This window comes from Pinus tabuliformis, chromosome 3_1 (assembly GCF_031772625.1).
Source record: "Pinus tabuliformis cultivar Carrire ecotype Pingquan chromosome 3_1, CPIR1, whole genome shotgun sequence".
Lineage (NCBI taxonomy): Eukaryota > Viridiplantae > Streptophyta > Pinopsida > Pinales > Pinaceae > Pinus > Pinus tabuliformis.
This window is the reverse complement of record NC_142301.1, coordinates 792,023,510-792,047,142: the sequence shown is the minus strand read 5'-3', so window position 1 is coordinate 792,047,142 and position 23,633 is coordinate 792,023,510. Positions and strand designations below refer to the sequence as shown.

Below are 23,633 nucleotides of genomic sequence, written 5' to 3'. Positions count from 1 at the left end.
ACCCCCTTTTTCTTTGCAAGAAAAGGGCAGCACTTGATCAGCGTGTCCGTGCCATCCTGCCATCATCAACAGCTTAATCATTTTTTTATTGTAAACCCAGTCTGCATGTGTGAATTGTAAATAATCTAAGTAGATCAGAGTCATGTATGTAAAATTGCCTAGGTGGACCTAACTTTCTATGATAATCTATGTCCCGGAAGGTTTTTTGTCTCACCGATCCATGGATCGGCAGAGTTTTCCTTCAAACCTGACCCCAAAGCCGGGATGGATTTTGTCATTAGAACTTTAGGAGAATCCTAGTGTGTTAGTCTGCTAGATTATAGTTGTGTCGCAGAACTGGGTGATTTATGAGGGTCTGTATTAAGTGGGTTTGTCCCCTTGAGATGTAAATTGTAAAAAGTCATCATGAAATGTGTCTTGAGGGTTGAAAATGTTTTAAATCCCCTCGTGATTCCTAAGTCCTAGGTCCTAGGTGATGTTTCCAATGGCTTAGTTCGATGATCCATTTAAAAAAAAAAATGAAATAAATAAAAAAATAATAATAAAAATTTAATAATAAAAAATAATTTAAAAAATAATAATAAAAAATTAATTGAATAAATCGACGGATGAGATGAAGAGATGTCTTGATCCTCCTCAACGGTCGAGATCATTTTTACATGGATCAATCGAACTAGCCGTTGGAGCATTTCCTTTAAATAGGGTGCCAGGAGTCATTTTCAGATCATTGGATCTGTGAGTCAAAGACTGAAGAAGCTCTCTTGTAAATTTGTTTCTGGTTAATAAAGAAGACTTTGGGGTCCATATCTTGCTGGTGTTACTCTCTTGGAATGTTGTGAGATCATTTCATTTTCTGCATATGTTATTTTCAGCTGTTAATAATAGCTTTTGTAGAGTATTGTGGGTACAGGTATCTTGCTCACTTGCTAGGGTTTGGGTGCTGTTAGGGTTTCTGAAGTAATGGCAGGTATCTCCATTACTGTTTGAAATCTAGCAGCATTTTTGCCCTCTTTATTGACGATTGTTTTGAGCTGTGCAGAAGACATTTTCTGAAGGAAATTTTGTGGGCGTTCGGGGAAGTTCTCGGCTGAACCAGCCAACTCCCGCAAGCATTTTTTGTTGAGCCCAGCTGGATTTGACCCTGGGCCTATCATTCGGTTTTATTTTTTTGGGTTGCATGAAAGATTTTCTGAAGTTTTTTTTCTCACAGTGACAATCTGAAATTTCTGATCTTTAAAATTTTCTGTGTTCACTGCTAAATCTGGCTGTCAAGGGGTCAAATCTGTACATTAAATTAGCTGATCTAGGGTTTCATATTTTTGTTTTATGCAGATTTGTGTACAGGGTTTTCAGTTTTGGTTCCTTGGGTGATCTTGTCCATCTCAGCAAATCCCTGAAGCTATAAATCAAGCCACCATCCTCGCCAGTCTCATTTCTGGGGTCTCATGCATGATCCTGCACGCAGTCTCAGTGATCCTGTGTTGAATGTGTCGGCATAATTTCAGATACGATGATATGTGGTATGAAGAAAAGCCTTAAACGAGAATACATCGCTATCTCAGCAAATCATGAAGGCAACATCGGATTGCTCAGATCTCGATTTCTAGTTTGATGAAGCCAGGCGGCTTAGACAAACAGTGACTTCCGTCAATATATGACTTTCATTCACACACGGTATTGAACTCTAATTCGCGGCGGCTCAGTATTTTTCTGCGATAAAGGCATCTGTGCATCTGTGGTCATCGTATGCGTTTAAAGCAATAGCAAATCACTGCCATTCACCATCGACTGGGGCAAGCAACTGCGTATCACCAGGTGAATCGTAAGTCGATGCATCTCCGCGTGGCCTTTCTTTCACCGTGCCTCAGGTAAATCGTCCGTCGACTGTATGAGGTATCATTCCGCTGCAGGTAAGAAAATCAATTTCAAAACGATCCTAAGTGACTGCAATCCGTCAAGCTCAGGTGATGTCTGCATATTCACCGCCAGCAACAACAGTTACGATTCGTCACAGTCAATCTCAGCACGTGGTTATGGCCATCACGCAGGTATAATGTAAAAAACGATTCACTGTTTATATGTGTGCTGAGCCACGGTTTCAAAATCACTTAACTGCCGTCGATTCTCAGTCGAAATCATCAGGTAAGGCTTGGGTATACATCCGTAGCATAAAAATCGTTTTTTTTGTTTTGCCGTGGTCATATCGGAATTCTGCGTAACTTCAGATTAGGGTTGTGTTATATCTCAAAGTGTTTTTCATTTTTCACGTATTTAGATTAGTAGAATAGGTTTTTCATATGCCGTTTGTATATAATTTTTTGGTTCTCATTTTCGTTTTAATGCGTTTTGATTTTTTTTGTTATGTTAGCTGCGTAGGTCTCCATAGGTTTAGATATATTTCGATTTAGTTTTGTATAGTTTTGTTTTAATTTCAATTAGTTGTTTTTAGATTAAATTTTGGTTAGATTTTATTATTTCAAATAAAAAATGAAAAGGGTTCAGTTTAGTTTTAACTTAGATTTTAATTCATTCTTTTAGTTTAAGCTAGGTTTTAGTTTATTTAGAGATTAATATAGTTTTAAGAATTTTGCCTTTTTTATAAAAAATAAAAAAATAAAAATTTGTATAGTTTTATTTTTAGATTTAAATTCTAGATTTAATTTTAATTAGATTTTAAATTTTTTTTTTTTTTTATCTTTATTTATTTTTATAATATTGAAAAATAAAATAAATAAATAAATAATTAAAAAAAAATGTGAAAAAAGATTTAAAAAAAAAATTTCGAAAAAAAAAAATAAAAATTTTTGTGGAAAATTATTTTTGCGAGATTCAGTTATTATCATGCTATATCTTTCATGCTGAATATTCTGAGTCGAGATACGAATTGATATCTGGTTAATGGTTTAGAATTTTCGTGGTGGCTTAAAGCATTTATCTTTTAAAACTTTCAGTTGTTGGATATCGTTTTGGTTGTTTTAAGAGCATAGTGATTTAGCTGATGATAGATGGTTGCTGTTCATGGTCCATGTTTCTATATCATTTAAAAAGTAATCGTTTCTACATCAGTCTCTTAAGGCACTGGTCTGCTCAATTAATTAAATCTTTCAAGTGCTTTTATATCGTATCTCGTGTCTCCCAACCAACTGTTAGGCAGTTGGTCTTCATTATCTCACAGGGTCTACCCCCCTTAGCCGCGGGAGACAGGCTTAAACGGAGGGATCGGGGATCAGAGTGACAGCCCCCGGTCCGAGCGTTGTCGTGTCAATCTGCGCGACAACAGGCTCCATCCTTGATTGGCAATGAAAGAAATATTAGATCAGATAGTCGTATATCAGGCAACCAGTGCAAATATTTCATCATATTCCACTCCTTCCTTTCGTGAGAAACCACGAGCAATGAACCTGACCTTATATTTTCCAGCACTCCCATCATCTCCATGTTTAATTTTGTAAAGCCATTTAGAAGTGACCACAGACTTGTCCTTGGGTCTAGGCACCACATCACAGACATAATTCTTCATGATTGACTCATACTCCTCATTCATGGCATCTTTCCAAACCTAGTGCTTTACGGATTCTTCAAACGTGCAAGGTTCAGCTTGAACAATAGTACTCATAGCAGCCAAATAACCTCGATACCTGTTCGGCTTCTTACTTTCACGAAATATCCCTCTTGGAGCAATATGTATTTCAACATCTTCGAGAGTATCTTTGAGCCATATTGGACATTTCCTTAAGGTAGAGGGATCACCAGGAGGTGGATCAATGGGATCCATCGGGCCTTCAACATCGGGCATAGGCTCATCTAACAAAGGTTCATCATGTTTTTCGCCAACATTGTTGTCCTTCCTTGGGATAGGGAGATCTCTGGCTTTCCCAAAGGTAATATCCTCATCAAAGGTGACATCATGGCACTTCTACATCTCTTTGACTAGGCACATAGATTCTATATGCCTTTGAATTTTCACTATAGTCGACGAATATACCTTTCTTCCCAAAAGCTTCCAATTTATTTTAGGCAGCTTCCAATTTATTTTAGGCCCATGAAAATATACTACACAACCGAAGATTCTAAAATGAGAAACATCAATTTTATTACCAAAGAAGACTTCTTCGGGTGTCTTGAAATCTAATGCTTGACGAGGGCTCCTATTTTGAACATATACGGCAGAGTTGGCAGCTTGTCCCCACAAGAATTTAGGTAGACCTTGATCATGGAGCATGGCACAGGTGGCTTCCATGATTGTTCGATTCTTCCTTTCAGCAACTCCATTATGCTCAAAAGTGTATGGAACAATTGTCTCCCTCTTAATGTCAGCCTCTCTGCAAAAGTCATTGAATTCATTTGATTCATATTTGGTTCCATTGTCGATCCTCAATATCTTGATCTTTTTCCCTATTTGATTCTCCGCATATGCTTTGAAAGAACAGAAACATTTGAACACCTCATCCTTCTTCAAGAAATATATCCATGTTTTGCATGAGAAGCCATCCACAAAGATTGCATAAAATGTGTATCCTCCCAATGAGGTTACAGGTAGGGCACCAGATAGGTCGGAATGAACCAACTGAAGAATATCAATTGTCTGGCTTTCACTAGAAGGGAATGGTCCCTTTGTATGTTTCTTAGATGCACATCCCTGAAAAACTCCTTCATGGTTCATATTAAATTCGGGCATCCCAGTGCCCATCTTCCTTACCCCAGGTAAGGCTTTGTAATGTAAGTAGGCAAATCTTTGGTGCCATAACTCAGATTGAAGAGAAGTATCGTTTGCCAAAGCTCCCAAAGGACTTCCACCAACTTGATAGAGACCATCAACCCTAAATACAAGTGTAAATGTATCTTTAGGGTTTCTTTGCCAAATACATACCTTTTCATCAATGAATGCTACTTTGAAGCCTTTATCTTCCATTGCAGAAATAAACACTAAGTTCTTCTTCAAGTCAAGCACATACAATACTTCTTGTAGGTGAATGGTTTGACCTTGATTCAAGTGAAGAGCGACAGTACTTATTCCTTTCACAAGGTAGGTGGCATTATCTCCAAGTCTGATCTTTAGATTAGTCTTCTTTTCAACCAAATTTGAGAAGGCCTCTTTGTATCCAGTGAAGTGACTTGAGGCTCCACTATCAATCAAACAATGATCCAATGTATCCAGAGGAGAGGCAGTAGATAGAGTGGAAATAAGATAAAACTCATCTTGTTTTTCTACAACATTACTTTCGTCATACCTGGCATTTTTTGTCCTCTTGGGAGGTCGACCATTTCCATTTCGAGCAACGGGAGTATTCCTATTTCCTTTGTTGTTGAACCTGTTGTTCCTTTGGTTTCCATTGCCTTTGAAATTGTTGTTATTGTCATCATCCCTTGGAGCATTCATCTGGTGAGGCCACTCTCTAGCATAGTGGCTGAACCTATTGCAATTGTAGCACCTTCCATTTTGTCCTTCCTTGAAACCCTTCTTAGATCCTTGACCCTGTCTCCTTGGACCAACATTATTCTTACTTTTTGCATGGGCAGAGAAGCCAATAGGTTCATTTCCATTGGAGGGCTTATCTCTCTCCATCATCCTAGTCTCTTCTTGAGTGCATCTAGCCAATAACTCATCAAAACCAAGTATCCTGCCATTGTTGAGAATGGTGGTGGTAAATACATCCTATGGTCTTGAAAGACCTCCAAGTGCAGCGAGAGTGAGCTCCCTATCAGCAATAACTTCTCCAATAGATAGGAGGTCATTCTTGATTTGAGTTATTTTCATGAAGTAGGATTGGATATACTCCCCTTTGAGCTATTCTCATGAAGTTGATTAAGATTTTCATTTCACTACTAATAAGTACTCTTAAAAGGTTTCTAATCAAAGTACATAAACAACTTAAGAAAATCTTAACTCAAGATAAATCTTACTCATAATCTCTCACATAAGCATCCTAGATCTAGACTTGCATTAATAATTTACCTCCTAGCATAAGCTACGTTGATAAAGATATAAGTCAACCCTTCTTATCTAGCTTAAGGGGCATCGATAACTCTTCGGTGATTAACACGATGACCTTGTAGTTGTCAAAGCCATAGTCTCTGCAGAGTTGAAGGCATCAGGTGATAGAAGCCTAATAGAAGGTATCGTTAATCAAGCCCTAGCCTGCTTCCTGTTAGCCTCCTTCCCACAACCTACCTTGGAGCCCAGCTCCAAAATAGTTAAAGGAAGGTTACACTTAGACTAGGCATTTAACTAAAATCAAGCAAGATTACTGCATCTCACATAGGTCCTAGGATTTGCATATCATATAGGTTAATCAATCATTCAAGCAGCGGGTGTCCATCTGGTCATTTGGTTTCAATTCATAAGAAGCAAGATTTTTTTACTCCATTAAGACACTGGTCTCATAATAGAAAAATCTAATTTAATCAATAATCTTGTTTAAATTCAATCAAGTGGCTAGGCCACTCATCTGTGTCTCCCAAGTAAGTTGATTCTCAACTTTCTTTCCTTCACTTCACTCCATAAGGACTACCCGCCATAGCCCGTTGTTGGGAGACAGCTAGAACGAAGTGGGCAAGGATCAGAGTGACAGCCCCCGTCCTGAGTGTTGTCGCGGTGTATGTACAATCCGAGCGACAACAGGGAGCACTATAGGAAAACAATGGGCCAAAGCCCTTGTCCACTATGATGGGAATCCAGTTTCACATTATGGTACCATTTGGACTTCCTTAGGCCTCCTCAAAGGCCCAACGACTTAGTATGTTGATCATTCTTCCCTCTTGAGAGGCTTATCTTTACATTATTGAGCTATTTGGTGGGCTTGTCACCAAAGGTATTGTTATTATGTACATTGTTTTATTTTAGGGGCTCAATTAGGCCAATTTAGCTAAATCAAATTCAATAGAGAGTGCATAAAGAGAAGTGAGATGACTCAGTTTCATCATCATCACTTGGATTGGGTTATTTTCTCTTGTGAGATTTTTTCTATCCCTTTTGGAGGACGAGCTTGGATGATATGGATTAATTTTGATGTTTGGATCTATCTATCTTGTCTTCGAGCTTCATTATTGCCATAATTTGATGATTTGATATACTCTTTTGTACATTTAAGTGCTCTTTTCATGCTAATTCTTGTTATTTACTTTTTCACATGAATGTTGCTAGGATTTTCGCTCTACGAGTCTGAAATTTATTGCTCATCTATACGAAATTGTGGAAATTTTGTTATTTTATAGTGTTGCATCATGTCATGGGCCGTGTATGAATAGGTGAATGTTCCTAGAGATATTTTATGTTAAATACATTTCAATAAGTCATCATTTATTGCAAATTGAAGTATAAAGTTTTGAAGCATTTGCTCTCATGCCCTAATGCCATGCGAAGTTGTTTAAAGACCTCCTTGATTGGGTAAAACCTTTCCGAACATTAAAACCTACTTGACTCCATCTCTCCCAAAGAACAAGGCACTAATCCTCCATAGGTGATCACATTCAAAGCTTATTCCTTTCACCTCTCCTGTCTTTCTAGGCCTAGCCTTCATAGGTCATTTAGGGCATCACTTATCCCACGTTCTAGCCATCCAAACACTTTCATTTTCGGTCCACAACTTTGCTGAGGTTTGCTCTAGAGGCCCTCCAAATTTGAAGCAAAACCATAGGTGGATCTCGAGATATAGCAATCCCTAGCTCAAGGACCATTTTGTAGTGGTTACCTTTATAATTCAGTGTCTAGCAGCATCATTATGCATGAAATAATATATAAATTATATCATCATACATTATTTATAACAGCATATTCTTTTATTTTGAACTCACAGTTAAACATACCAAATTGAATGTACATGCATACCTGGGTACGTGCATACCTGGTTTTTCCATCTGATGATGAACCCTGGATGACGTTTCTCGTGTTCTGCTACCAGTGTTTCCGTCACCAAACTGACTGATACCTCCCAACCTCTCTAGCTCCCAGACCCGAAAGACTTCAAGAACGAAGTCTTTCATACCCCATGCCCAAAACTCCAAGAACAATGCCCAAGTATCATAAGTCTACAGTGGAATCTTGAGCCCCAAGGCTCGACTCTCAAATTCTCCAAGTGAGTGACTCACTTCCATTTCTCAGTTTTCCTTTTTGTTTCCCCCGTCTCTCCCCTTCTTCACCCCTTTGATTTGGTTATAAAGGGAAGGTTTCTTCCCTCCGAAGAAATCCCCTCACCACCTCTCCATATATATATGTGTGTGTGTGTGTGTGTGTGTGTGTGTGAGTCATTTGTCTTTTGAATTGAGTGACTTTATTGTTCTTGAGTCAGTTAACTTCCTTTAGTATTAAATATATATAAACATTAAATGGATTTAATTATTACTTGAGTCAGTGACTCAAGTCTTTTCCGTAATTACCTCTTTGGAGTTATATATATATATATATATATATATATATATATATATATAACTATTAAATGGCTTTGTTAGTTATTGAATATTTAATCTTGTCTAAATAAGAATAATTTATTATTTTAATTACATTTTATTAATGAATCTTAACCTAATACATTGATTACATCTTTTTATAATTCGATATTTAATTAATACTTTTACTAATTAATTCATTTATCCTACACTTAGACATTCTATATAATTGACTAGTATGTATACTAGTGCAAATGCATGCGTATGTAGCTATCATACGCATGCCTCATATGCATGCTAATAATCATATTTTGCTCGTAATTTGAGATGGGTCATTACACATTTCTTGCCCTAGGTTTCCCTTGGCTAGTGTCATCACTGGGATCATTAAATTCAAACCTCAAAAAAAAATTGTCCTTTGATCCTATTCTCCTCCCTAATTAGGTCAAGCCCCTCATTAGGTGAAACTCCATACCCTTGACCTAATTTTGGGTCCACTTGGTAGCTTCTAGTCCCACAACCTATTAACGCCATTTTCACAATGATCACATAGAAGCCAAGTCTCCATAGAGATCTTTAGGCCTAGGAGCTTTCTTGACAAGACATACTCTTGAACCCTAGCCCTAAATATCCTTGTAGCCCTTCCTAGAGAACCTATCACCTTGCTTCTAAAGCAAACAACCTATCATGGTAATTGAGTCTCTCTTGCGAATAGGCCTAAGAATCACTTCCTCATCTTATCATTGGCTATATATTCTCGTGATTCCTCACATACCGGAACTCCTCCCATCGGTGAAAGTCTGTAAAGAGCGGGGAGCTTTAGCTGAGGTGACAGTGGGCTATCGCTCCATCGTTGCCCTTGACCTAGTAGTCGTGTTGAAGAATGTAACTAGGTTTGGTCTTCAATATTGTACTTGACTCATAATGAAATGTATTTATCAAAAGAAAAAAAAAAAAAAAAAAATATATTATTATTAAATTGACTTGTTAAAGCACGGGCTTCATGCTTGGGCCAATTGTCATAGGTCAAACCTCCATTGAAGGCTTTTAGGATTTTTATATAAGTCAAAGATAAATATATTTTGTCAAAAGACTCCTCCATCAAGTCACCTTGCAAGTTCGGCCTCCAAACAAATACTCTACAAGTTGGTTTCTCAAACAAACACAAGTCGACTTATTTTATAGTGGGAGGCAACTATAAATAAGAGGGTAAAGTTCGCTCAACAAAACAGAGATACAAGTTCGGAAATTTCATAGTAGAGTTCGGTAAATCTCACTGAAGGAATTCGGTGAAGTTAAAATCAAGGATAATTTGTTGGAGCAGTTGATGTGCCAGTACAGGATCGAAGTTTAGTCTGGCCTATCACCACCACAGGACTGAAAACTAAAGCTCTCACCACAAGACCAAAACACATTACAGAATTGTGTTATCATTTGACTGCTACCAACCAAAGTATATCTCTATTATAAGATTATTGCAAGACCGACTTATAATGCCACTACAAGTGTGACATAAACAAAGACTGATAGAAGCATAATACAAAATGCTACAGGACTAAGTTGTGATGCTACTACAAAACTGAAGTGTGACTAAAATAAAGTATAACAGAAGCACAATGAATGCCACATGACCAAAACCAAAGTAAGTTGCCTCAGGATTGAAACAAGGTAAGGATGCCACAAGATTGAAGTATGAGAAGGTTGCCAAAGAATCGAAGTACATGAACACTGTGTTTGCAAAGTATTGAAGAACGAAATATTGAATGCAAGATAATCTAACAAGGTTGACTTGATGGATGGAAGAAGTCTTTGATCTAGGATATGAGAGTCTTCTCATCTCAATTTTGACTTGAATCTATTGAAGGAAGAATTACTAGACTGGGTTTTCCCCTATGTAAGGGTTTTGCCCTGGTTGTGTGCCTACATCTCGTGTCCTTCTCTATTTGTTGATTGGCATTAGTCTTGATGATAAGAACAAGATAAATCGAAAGAAAATAACTAATAATGAAACATCACACGATAATGTCATAATAACATAAATCAATTAACTTACCTCCCTATTGGATTTCTCAACAACTTGCTCTATAGCAATGTTATCAGAACCGAACCGGTGATCGAACCTAAAAGCCTTGTGGACCGGGAACCGGTAAAAAATCGATTAAAAAAAAAAATTACCAAAAACACATAAAATATTCATATTTTAAAGAAAAACATATATATTCATGTGCATCCATATGAATCCAAACCATTTATATACAAATATGCAAAATTTTTCATTTACATAGCATGTAAGGGTGCACATAACCAAAATAGCATCGAGTGCAATCCATCTCTGAACCGAAAATACATCAACAAATAGGCTCTAGATGGCCTCTAGCATCAAAAAAAAATCGTGCTACAACAAATTCCTACATATCATCAAAATCATTGCCTATATTGGGGTCTTCGCCATCAATATAACCATTTAGGCATTAAAATAAGATAGAAAAAACGTAGCATGTCATGTCAAGATTTTGTTTGAGTGATGGGTACATTTTTAGTAGAGTCATGGTAGAGGAGTTCGACAACCAATGCCACTATCATCAAAGTACATAGAGGGCTTGGTGCTCTTTATTAAATACTAGCTCCATACCCTCGTACATGACAAAATCCAATGGAAACATTGCAATCCCCCCAATCCCGAAACCCTGAAAAACCGTTAAGTCTGTTGGATTTTGAGTGAAATGTGAAATTCTACTTTCTCCATATGAAATCCAATGAGGTTGGAACCACTCTCAAACATCTTGAGTCATTTCATGGTAATGTTAAAAATTTAAGTAAAAGGATGAAAATGAAAATTTAAGGAAAATGTCACTTTTACTTTAAGAATTTAACATTACCATGAATTGCATAGCAATACTAGGGCCATAGGCTTGATTATTAGGCTGAGGGCCATAGGCTTGAATATTAGGCTAGCCTAGGGGAGAGTAAGAAGTGTGCCAACTAACTAAAAAAAAGGGCAATTTTTTTTTGCACAAAACTGGTCCTGAACCGGTCAATTCAGTGAAATAGACCGGTTCGGACCGGTTTTGCCTCCAAACCGGTCGAACCAACTGGTTTTCCCAAAACTTTGGTTCCAATAACACTTCTCTATAGGATCCCCTCCTAGGACCCGCTGCTAGTTTGAGTGGTAACAAACACGTTGGGCCAATTCTAGGTGGAACAGAGACATGAGCATTGGATTGTAGCAAAGCTCATTTTGAGACATCAACGTGGTATTGTGAACTATGGTTTGAGATATGTCGCAAACAATGATGTACAACTTTAGGGATATATATATTTTGATTGGGCAGGGAGTGCAAATGACAGGGAGAGTACTTCAAGAGTATGCTTCAGTTTGGGCCATGATATCTTGAATGCGCAGGAGTCAAAGATCTGTCACACTCAACACTACAAAATCAGAGTATATCACAACCAATAAAGCATGTACCGAAGCAAAATAAGTTCGAAAGTCGTTTGTAAGACTATTTGACCAGGTGCTGGAATCGACAATGATATATTATGATGATCAAAGTTGTGCGAAGCTTTCAAAGAATCTCATGTTCCATATGGCAAGTCAAAGCATATTGAAATCAAGTAACACTACATCTGTGACATGGTGTAGAGGAGAGCAGTAAGGCTCAAGTACATCTCCACTAATGAGCAGACAACAGTTATTTAGACAAAGCCATTGTCCAGAGAGAAGTTTGTGTACTTCAAGGGCAAGTTGGGGCTTGTAGAGATCACCAGCATCATGGACACATATTCTCCATGTATCAAAGATGTTGACTAGTTGGGGAGAATAGTCTTAGAAGACCAAGTTCACTCAGTTGAGTGTGTGGCTTTCAACATTAGGCTCAATTTCTCCAGCTTGGATGAGGAGCTCATTTAGCATCGGGGCTAGTTTCTTAGTTGAGTGCAGCCCTTGGAGTTTCACCAAGTTGGTGAACCAAGACAAGTCTAGGTCAAGAGTACCGACTTGTTGGACGAGTGGTACTGACCAAAGTTATGATGACTAGTTGACGCTAAATGATATTCCATGTGTCAGGAGTACCGATCAATTGGGTCAGTGGTACCGACCAGTTATGGCATGCCACATGTCAAGAGTACCGACCAAATGGGTCAGTGGTACCGACCAGTGGTGGCTACTAGTTGATGCTGACAGTATGTCGGATATTCCAACTAGTTGATGCTGACAGTGTGTCAGAGATTCCAACTAGTTGACATTGATATTGATGATGTTAGAGATGCGGACGAGATGTTGATGATGTCAAAGATGTTGACAAGACAATGATGCTTTTATTACCTTTTCATAGAGAAATTTGTAAACTTGAGAACACCTATGACAATGATTATGAATACCTCCCTAGTTAAGAGGAGTGTTGAATTTTATAACTATGGTCGGTCTTCATAATGTATATTTTGGCCCTTGATTTATTTATATTAATTATTGTAAAGCATGTTTTTTCATGCTAGAGTCGAAGGAAAAATTATATTTTTAGTCATGTCCTTTCGAACTTTTAAAAGATGAAAATTTGAATTTTTAAATTTGAAATTTTTGGCTCCAAGTTTGTCAAGTCATCCGGCAAAGTCACACCCATTGAACCTAGCCCGCTCACTATCTAAAGGCAGTTTGACCTCCTCCTCAAGGCACCAATTCACACTCTCTCAAGCAAGGAAGTTTTTGGCCATCCTAGCAAAGGACAAGGAGGACAAAAAGAAGGACGAAATCCATCTCTTTATCTCTTCTCTGGCTTGCACATGTGAAAGGACTCTCTCTCCAGCTCACACTTTTTCTAGGCAAGTTTTGTTGCATGGGATGAAATTTCTAGGCAATTGCATAGGGCCAAAATTCTAGGATTTTGGCAGCTGCGGAAGGGCCGAAATTCTGGGGCAGATCACTAGAGCAAAGTGTTGGATCAGACTGGAAGGCTTCACTTGGAGGGAATAACCAAGTTTGACCATAGAATTGTTGAAAGTCAGTTTGACCTAGTTGATGACTAGAAGGTCTAAGTGTGTCTCTTGTTGAACAAAAGAATTTCTCTATTGAAAAGGTTGTTGGGTTTTTCCCCTTAGTAGATCTTGTGCTCTCTTTGTGCATTGTGATCTCTATTGTTCTACTCTTCTTGAATGGTTGAATTTCTGAAGTATAATTGCTTAATGATAGATTGGAAAATCTAAAAGAAGATCAACATCATTAAAAGTAATTATCCACTTTCAGAAATATTGTGCTAGTATCGATTGCACTTGAAAAATCAACAACTAACACAGTACAAGATTGTTTGCAGAGTAATCAAAGTTGACAAAGTCTCCATAAATACAATAAAGTAGGTAAGTGATCAATTTGGACCAAGTCTGCCAAAAGAACAAAAGATTAAATAAGAGGTACAAAAGTGAAAATTATATTTATAATACAGTCTACCTAAATCTGCTAGGAACTTAGAGGCTAAGTTTCATCACAAACTATATAGATGAATCGATTGAGTGAAGATATGGTACAAATGTGTGTGATGCCTAATCCACCAAAAGGGAGCAATAACTCCATTTAGTAGATTTTGTTTATAACGATAGCTTTCATATATCACTACACATGAGTTCATTTGAGGTTATCTGGAAGGGCAGGCGTAAGGATATCACGGTACATATATTTAATCTGGTTTAATCAAAATATTTATGTCCACTACCTGCCAAACTTGGTAAATGGGACTATAAAATTATAAATGTGAGATAAAGTGTGATTGGGAGTTCTAAGCTTCTTGTAAAGCAATATGGTAAAAGAAAGAAGGAACATATCAGAAGTATGAAAGCAACTCTAAGAAGAAGCAAGAAGTTTTGAAAGGGTTGACATTGCTGTTTATATGTATGAGTTCAACACATTACAATTTCTGTACTAACTTATGACATGAACATTTGGATTTAGATTTCTATCATGAACTTTATCTTAAAAAGGGATTTAAAATATACTATACTACCAAGTGTTTCCTCAAATCAATAAGAATATTGCACAGTGACTCTTCATGTCTTTTCCATTATAATGATCAAAACAGATTCTTGTTAGTATGACAACTACAAAAGCCCCTTCTACTATCAAAATATATGTGAACATCTAATTTACCTGTAAAGATAAGCCTGTCACAAAACCTTGTTGAAGAGGAGGACCAAATGGAGAACCACCAAGAACTGAGTCACGTATGTGATCATTAAAACTGCATGATGTAGCTGTCAATAAGACTTGATGCTCATACTTTTTAAATGAAATCATATATGCCACAATATAATGAAATGAAACAAAATATATATATATGGAACCTACTAAAGGAAACGACAAGCATTAGGAATACAGTAAAAGAGAAAACTGCATGACAAAGGGATTGTCTAATGCAATTTTCAACTGAAACAACACATTATAAAGGAAAGTACAAAGACTATCTAAATTCAAAATAACAAGAAAGAATCCTAATGAATAGTATAGATTAGACATTTTTGATGGCACAAAATCTACAGTCTGATAATAGGTAGCAGTGAATGTTTATTCTTGAAGTCAAGCAGAAAAGGAAATTTTTTATACATGTACTTGCAATAGTCGTCTAGTATCCTTGTTTGTCTTGGTGCCAAATAAATCTATCCTAAACATTGTGTTATCACTTAGCCATCTATGGTGCATATAACCTATCAATTTAGAAAATCTACGCATCACTCTAGGACCAATAAGCTGCATAGATCTACTATTAAGTACCCACTTGACATGCTAAAATCTCTCCCAGACAAATAAGTCAATATTTCAATTATTAATTCATGTCAAGGTGGCTAAAGAGTCACGAGCATTGTTGAACACACAATGATGTTGGAAGCATATCTTGTAGTAGAATGGATCTTTGAATAGGAAGTGATCCCCTAATTCTGGTTTTTTATTACATATGCCTGAATTAGGGGATCAGTAGCCTCTATGAAGATCTTAAGCAATCACAATTGAGAGCAAATACACATTTAAACTAGAGGTGATCTTGAACCATTTGATATGTGATTCTCACTGTATCCTTGAATCGAAATAGGCCATATTAGCCCTCTCTTAGCAGGGGTACCTATATCCCTCTGTTACACTGGAACCACTCCCGAGAGGTGGGAAACCCATTCCAATGGTTCCCGCCATCTTGGGAGCTTTGGAACTGTATAGGAACGTTACCTTTTCAGCGGGAGCTGCAATGGGAGATAGGGAAAGTTCCGGGAGCTTTGAAGACTGTTTTTTTTGGAGTTCCAGCATTCCCTGGGGTTGGTGAATACAAAGCCTATAGAGAAATATGTTGAACTGCCCAAAAAACATGAGCCTATGTTGAAACCTTCGCAGGAAGAAAAGCCAAAGACATCCTTAACACCAATATCCTTAATTGAGAAACTGGAGCAATCTCTTGATGGGTTAAGGAAGCGTGTGGCACCTCGACGTAAGGGCGATATTTGGGATGTCATGCTGATGAGTATTTCTTTTGTTGTTTATGTATATATATTGCAGAAGATTGTGTGTGCATATTGTATGTGGCAGTCAATGCTTAAACATTAGAGTTGCTTTGCTTTTTCTCTTAAGAATAACTAGAGAAACATATGTAAAATTGTTCCTTTGTATTTTTAAGCCAGATTGTTTCAAAGACTAGTCATGTGTCAGAGAACTTATAATGTTCTTGACATTGTATATATATAAAAGGGCAAGACTCAGGGAGAGAGACACCCAGAGAATATATTTATATATAAGAGAGATTACATATTTAGTATTTATATATTTAAATTGATTTTAATATTTGAATATTTTGATTCAATATTAATTTTGATTATTATATAAATTATATAATTAAAAAATAAAAAATAAAATTTATTTTTAATTTTTTTATTATATAATATTACCGCTCTCGTTAGTCGTTTCTTGTAAATTTTGGAGAAACCTCTAGCCGTTCCCGACACCCATACCTAAGTTCCCAACATTCCCACGTTCCAAAAACTCATGCAACATAACTATATTCTCATTGCAGCGTTTTTAAACACCATTGTAATCCCAAGGTCGCAAATTAAAAGCCATGTAAGAACCATGTGAGGCCCTATATGAGGTATTCTAGAACTTGTGTCATGTTGAGTCTTGTTATGTTGTTTTGGTCAAACCATGTCCAATCCCTTTGAGTTCATCTCTGGTTTCTTTCATACTGGATAGGATTGGAGAACTGTAGATGGACTTACTTGAGGACTCATGGCATAGTTATAAAAACCAAAACCGGGTTTTGAACTAGGCCACTTATTAAAACGAGGCTCAAAACAGAACCAAATCAAACCAGATTCAAAGAACTAGAATTGAAAAAAAGAATACATAGAATAATTAATTTTGAAAGGGAAAGAATTCATTTCAAGATTTCAAACCATGATTCCAAGCCATTAGAGACAAAATATGCAAATTTTCTCATCTATATACCATATAAGGGTGAATATATCAAAATGGCACAAAGGGCAATACATATCATCAACAAAAGACATAAGCAATGAGGATCTAAATGGCCTCTAGAGTCCAAAAACAATGCTACAACTGAAGCTACTAGGGCACTGGTCTACTACAAATCATCAAACTTCTAACTGTAGTTTCTTCTTTATAGCCTTTTCCCTAGTGTTTGTCTCGTCAAACTTCTCAAAACTTTCAAGGTATTCTACCCTAATAGACCCTACCATATCGCTAGGTGCGTCATATGGAGTTATTGGACCTCTTACATCAGCCAATTGTTGTTTCAACCTATGGATGCACCCCCCACCCCTCCCTTGGGCGCTTGCAATATTTGCACAACATTTTTCCCACAAAAACATCACAATGAACCCATGAAGCATCTTTGGCTTTTGGGGCCAAGGTGGATGATGACATTTCAAATTTGAGCGAAAAAGATTTGCAAATAGAAAAAAAATGCAACTAAGTAAAATGGAAAACGTATGATATATTTGAAAACAAAAAAGAGGCAGATTTAGCATACAAAGACTCCTCCCAAACATGCCAACTCCACTACATAGCTACAAACCAGCGCCAAGATGACAAAGAACGTCCAAACCTCTTGTTGAGGAACTCACAAAAACTTGAAATGAGAAGTGTAAGGAAAATAGGAGCTCAAGGCTACTTTTATAAATTTAGGGGGCCAAAAATTAAATGGAAATTGGTCATGGTTTCCTTAGAAACCACCCAAAACCCCATTTTGTGGGCCCAAACCCTCACTATGTGCAATGTAGTTAACATGGACCAGTTTATGACGAAACTGGTCAGTTTGAACTGAACGGTACCGGTTAGATACCCAAACAACAGTTCAAACTCAATGGTACTGGTTAGGTACCAAAACAGTCGGTTTGGTACCTAACCGATACCATTCAGTTCAAACTGACCAGTTCCGTCATAAACCGACCCATGTTAACTATAGTGCCAAACTAGTTCAACGGGCTGGTCTGACCACCAATAGTTGTTGACCAACCGGTTTGACTAGTTTTTGTTTTAGACTGACTTGGCTTTAAAACTATGACTCAGGGTTTTATGGGAACTTGCTTTTGTAGGGGTTATCACCAATGTATGTGCAAGTCCAGCATACGTCAAGGTGCACCTATGCCATTCCACCTGGTTATGAAGTCTATAGAATCTGTATGTGGGCTTTTGGTGAAGTATCCCTTAGATGTTTCTCAGACATGGCAGTTTCACAATCAATGACATTTCATGATTTGTAAGATGATTCATGCTTCTCAATGCAAAGTGTTCCCAAAAGTCAAAATGTCAACAAGGTTTCAGATTGTAGAGCTTGATGAGAGGATATCATGCCACGTGGAATTTTTCCATTTAGTCGAGGCATTCTCAAGATACATCTAGTCAAAGCTACTGAGCAGAGGTGTGCATGTTTCCAGGGGCAAAACAGGTGGAGCATTGAGGTGGTTTTAAAATGCATTACGTCGAAAGTGGCCTACTCCGCAATAGGACCAAAACCCATATCTTGATTACTAAACTTCTCAAGGGTGTTCGAGATCATCAGTTTGACCATTATTGTTAAGGTTCGATCGAGTTTATGTAGAAAAAAATTGGACATGAGGAACTGACAAAGCATATGACAAGGCATGACATGGAAAATAGTACCAAAGATAGTGGAACACTCGGCCAGTTGAGTAGGAACGTTGAAGCAATAGAAGAGGTGGTCAAATTTGACTTGATATGCATGCAAAAGTCAAGTCCAAGAGTGCAATAATTGTTAAAAGGGTCAAGAAGGAAGTTGGAGCTTGCTAACACCAAGAAGATAACTTTGTGGGCAAAAGAGTTGATGTTACAAATCAGGTGATCAGTTTTATTCAACAAGTGTGAGTTACTAGGTGATCAATCAAATTTCAAAGAACAATTCAACTTCAAGGAGGAACATTGGAGGTATTGACCACTACGAGTCAACTGCCCATAGCAGTACACCCCCTCTTTCGCAAAAGGGATAGCGCTTGATCGATATGTCCGTGCCATTCAACTGTCATCATCACCCTGATCGTGTTATGTTGTAAACCCAGTCTGCATGTGTAAATTGTAAGTAATCTTAGCAGATCTGAGTCATGTATGTAAATTGCCTAGGTGGACCTAAGTTTCTAGTGATAATCTACGTTCCGGAAGATTTTTTGTCTCACCGATCCATGATCAGCAGAGTTTTCCTCCAGCCTAACCCCAAAGCCGGAATGAATTTTGTCATTAGAATCTTAGGGGAATCCTAGTGTGTTGATCTGCTAGATTATATTTGGTCGCAGAACTAGGTGGTCTATGAGGGTCTATGTCAAATGGGTTTTCCCCCTTGAGATGTAAAATTGTAAAAGTCATGATGTAAAGTGTCTTGAGGGTTAGAAAATGTTTTAATCCCCTCATAAGTCCTAAGTCCTAGGTCCTAGGTAATTTTTCCAAAGGCTAAGTTCGAGGATCCAAAAAATTAAAATTAAAATTAAAAATTAAAAAAATTTAAAAATAGATAAAAATAATAATAATATAATAATAAAATTTAAAAATAAAATAAAATCTAAAAAAAAAAAAAAATTAAAATAATAATAAAATAATAATAAGTCAAATTTTTTAGTAAATAAATGCAGAATTTTAATTTTTTATATTAAAATGCATTTAAAAATTCGACGGATGAGATTAAAAGAAATCTTGATCCCCATCGACGGTCGAGATTAGTTTGACATGGATCACTCGAACTAGCCGTTCGAAATTTTTCCTTTAAATAGGGTGTTAGGGGTCATTTGAAATCATTCGATCTGTGAGTCTTGTGCTAAAGAAAGCTCTCTTGTAAACTTTTTCTTGTGCAATAAAGAAAGACTTTGGCGTTGAAATCTTGTTGGTGTTACTCTCCTGAAGTGTTGTAAGCTATTTCATTTTTCTGCATAAATTTAGTTTTAGCCATTGGTAATAGCTTGATGAAGAATGATGTTGAACACAGGTATCTTGTTCACTCACTAGGGTTTTAATGGTAATAGAATTTCTGAAAATAATGGCAGGTATCTCCATTAGATCTGAAATTTAGTACTGTTTTTCCCTCTTTATTGATGGTTGAAGTGAGTTGTGCAGGAAATCTAGATTGAGAAGATCAAGGGACGTTTGGGGAAGTTCTAGTCTGAACCAGCCAGCTCCCGGAAAGCACTTTCTTGAAGAGCCCAGCCAGTTTCGATTCTTGGTCTACCATTTAAATCTATCTTTTGAATGCATGAGAGATTTTCTGAAGTGTCTCATAGTAAATCTAACATTCTGAAAATATTTCTGTGCATAACTAACAAATCTGGCTGCTTAGAGTCATTAGTTTGTGAATACTGTAATTATTTACTTACATTTTGGGTTATTTCCTTGCATATTTTGTATCTGGGTTTTTTTGTTTGCAGGTTGCAGGAAGAATTTCTTGTTGGAAGCCAGATCTAGGACCTGGAAGGTAAGATCCGGCCTCACAACCGTTTTTTACAGGGACATTGTTTTGTTGTTCAAGGGTTTCAAATTCAATCATTTTCAGATCTAGAAAATTGTTGCAGGGTTTCCATCAGAAGCAAAGGAAGTTAAAATTTTTAAGGTTTCAGAAGATGTTCCAAGCTCCATATTCCTCCATCAAAGCCCACACAGGCTTCTATTGTTGCTGCCTCACGCAAATCCATCTTTAAATCCTGCAAAAATCGCTATCATTCAAAGATTCAACGTAAAAGCTTATTTCACCTACGCCAAACCCTTTCATTGCAAACACACTCAGAACTATTCGATTCATATTCTTGTTTGATTATGTGATATGAGTTTCATCTAAGACTTAGGTTTAGGTTTATTTTTCCTTTTAATTTTCAGTTAGATGTTGCTCCATTTTATGATTAGGATCGATTTTCATTTTTATTTTATTTTCTTTTTAGCTTAGGTTTTTAGAAGTAGATATATTTAAGATTCATTTTGTTCTTTTTTTTAGTCATAAAAATAAATAAAAAATCATAAAAGGCAATAAAAAGCTCTTCTTTTTTTTACTTTAGATTAGATATTAGATTTAATTTAGTTTTATTTGATTTTAGCTTTATTTCGTTTTTAGCTAGAAAATCTTTAAAAATATATAAAAATCATAAAAAAAATTTGAAAATAAAAAAATTGAGTTTCATTTTTTTGTTTAGCTGTTAGTTTTGTTTTACTTTATAAAAATAAAAAATCCCAAAAAAGCATAAAAAGTAATCTTTAGACTTTTTATTTTGTTCTATAGTTTAGATTTTTATTTAGATTTAAGTTTCATCTACTTAGACTTTAGTTTTTGCTTAACTCAATTTTGTTTTATATGAAAATATAAAAATACAAAAAAATTTGGAAATATTTTGCCAGATCCAGTCTTGGCTCAAGGATTTGTCATGTTTGCAATATATATTTTCTGTTGAGGCTAAAATTTTGATGTGGGATTAGTATTTATCATTTTTTTATGTTGTTAAACATGCTTAAATGTTCATTTGAAGATTAGCTATATGAAACTGATAATTGGTTAACATTTAAAATTACGTCGTTATTTAAAGCATTCAATCTTTTGAATTTTAATTGCTAGAATACTGTTAAGACATTGAGCATTTATCTCGCATTTGGTAAAATTAAGCTTTGTTTGGGTTATTTGATGGTAAATGATTGTTAATGAGTTCATATTTCTACAGTATTTGATAAACAATTATTCAGTCATTAACTCCATAAGGCATTGGCACATTAACTTATAAAATCAATCAAGTGCTTGTTTCCCCTTGTTGTGTCTCCCAACCCAACTAGTCCACAGTTGGTCATCCATTGTCCCATAGGGTCTACCCCCCTTAGCCGCGGGAGACGGCTTAAACGGAGAGATTGGGGATCAAAGTGACAGCCCCTGGTCTGAGCGTTGTCGTGACAATCTGTGCGACAACAGGAGGCATCAAGAGCATTGTTGGGGCAAATACAGTTATTATTCTTCATTATGTTGACTTTCAGACACTTTAGTATTGGAAAGTTGAATTTTCGTGGTGGTTGTGAGGCAATTCAAATTGGTTTAGTGGGCAAACTTGACGTAATAGAATGTTATTTTTCTAGCAAGTTGACTTAATCTCCAAAGTTATTGTGGATGAAAAGTCAAGATATTATTATTTTAATGGAAGGGGGAAACTAGCCATTTGTGATGAAAATTATAAATTCTTAGCTCCCCTTCTGACTTGAGGTTGTTGATTGTGAGATCGTTTGATGCCATAATACAAAGAAACTAGTTTGCAAAAAATACTCTATTGTGTATGGAGTTGATTTTTCTATTTTTTTTCCTTCTTAGTTATTGTCTCTCTCATTATACTTTATAGAACTGTTTTGCAGTTATGTTTCTTCCATCACAAGATCAAGGTAGCAATCCATTGAGGTATACACGATCACGTGGAAGGAGAGATCAAGGCCCAAGCCTTCACCTCACCCTTTGCTAGTTATCAAAAATTCAAATTCCAGGAGTAGGACAAGCTCTCTAGGGGGAATCTACATCTTGAATTGTGGGCTATTAGCACTATTGTTTCTATCTTGATTGGGGCATCTCAAATGAGTAGGTCCTCCTAGTCAGTTAGATATTCCAGTGGACAATTCAAGTCTAAGAAGTGGGATAGTTGCATCCCCAACTCCTCACTCCTCTCTAGTCTTTAAAAGGAAAGGTGACAAAGGTGTTAGAAAATCAGAAAAGGAAAAAGATTTTCTTATACTTGATAATTACTTGTGATGTTCTTGATTTCTTATTAGATTTATTTTATATCTTCTTTCATTTTAGTTCATCAAACAATTACCAAAGCAATAGCACATAAATCAATGGACACCAGATATAGGCACAAAACTAGGGCAAAACCCCTCTCTAGGGGAAAACCCAGTCAATAATTCTTCCTTCAATAGTTTTCCTAAGATAATCCAAGACTCTAGACCTTGACACAAACTTTCCTCCACACCAAGTCAGCCTTCTTCTTTCTTTGCAGATGATCCTATTAGACCTGGCAGCAGCAGCAGCAGTAATAGCACTTTTTTGGACCCAGTAACTTCGATCTTGCTTGGGAGACTTCGATCTTGGCTGAAAGGCTTCAATCTTGACCTAGGAACGCTGATCTTGGCCTAATACAAATTTTAGAGGCAGCAACACCCAACAACAGCAACTTCAACCTATACTTGTTTTGGCAAAAACTATTAGTGGCATCAACAAGAGAACTTCGATCTTAACTAGGGCAAAACAGAGAGAGAGAGAGATACAACAAAATTTCAATTTCCCTTCCTTCTTTCACCTTGACCAAGCGTGCACTTCTTTAGCCCCCTTCCTTCACTTCGCACTTTTATCCAACTTCAAAGAGATATCGAACTTGCTTGAGTTGTTCTCCTCCAAATGAATTCAAACTGCTTCTTTTCTAGCCTTTAGGTGAGGTCAAATAGCCCTCCTTGAGGCCAACTTGATCATCTTAAGGATGACTTGGTGTGGAGGCAACATACTTCATTTTTGACTCAATACTAAATCTTTTTACATGATTCAAAATCCCAAGAAGGGTTTCTTTAAAAGTACAATAACTCTATTAATTCAAAATAAATCCTAGAAGTCCTCAATAGGGACTTTGACCTAAAACATGATGACCCAAGCATGAAACCCATGCTTTAATAACTCATAATAATAATAATAATAATTCTTTTCTTTATTCTTTTGACAAGTACATTACATGATTACTCAAATACATTAACAAAGACCAAACCT

The 23,633-nt window shown here is 36.6% G+C and overlaps 1 protein-coding gene across 5 annotated transcripts in view; it reads right to left on the bottom strand.

Annotated features, from left to right (window-relative positions):
• LDA (limit dextrinase) overlaps positions 1–23,633 on the bottom strand; it is a 433,493-nt gene that overhangs the window by 154,835 nt on the left and 255,025 nt on the right. For all 5 annotated transcript variants that reach the window (XM_089411946.1, XM_089411948.1, XM_089411949.1 and 2 more), the window contains one exon: positions 14,519–14,609. In XM_089411946.1, the coding sequence (XP_089268072.1) occupies positions 14,519–14,609 (91 nt within the window). The remainder of the gene's footprint in view (positions 1–14,518; positions 14,610–23,633) is intronic.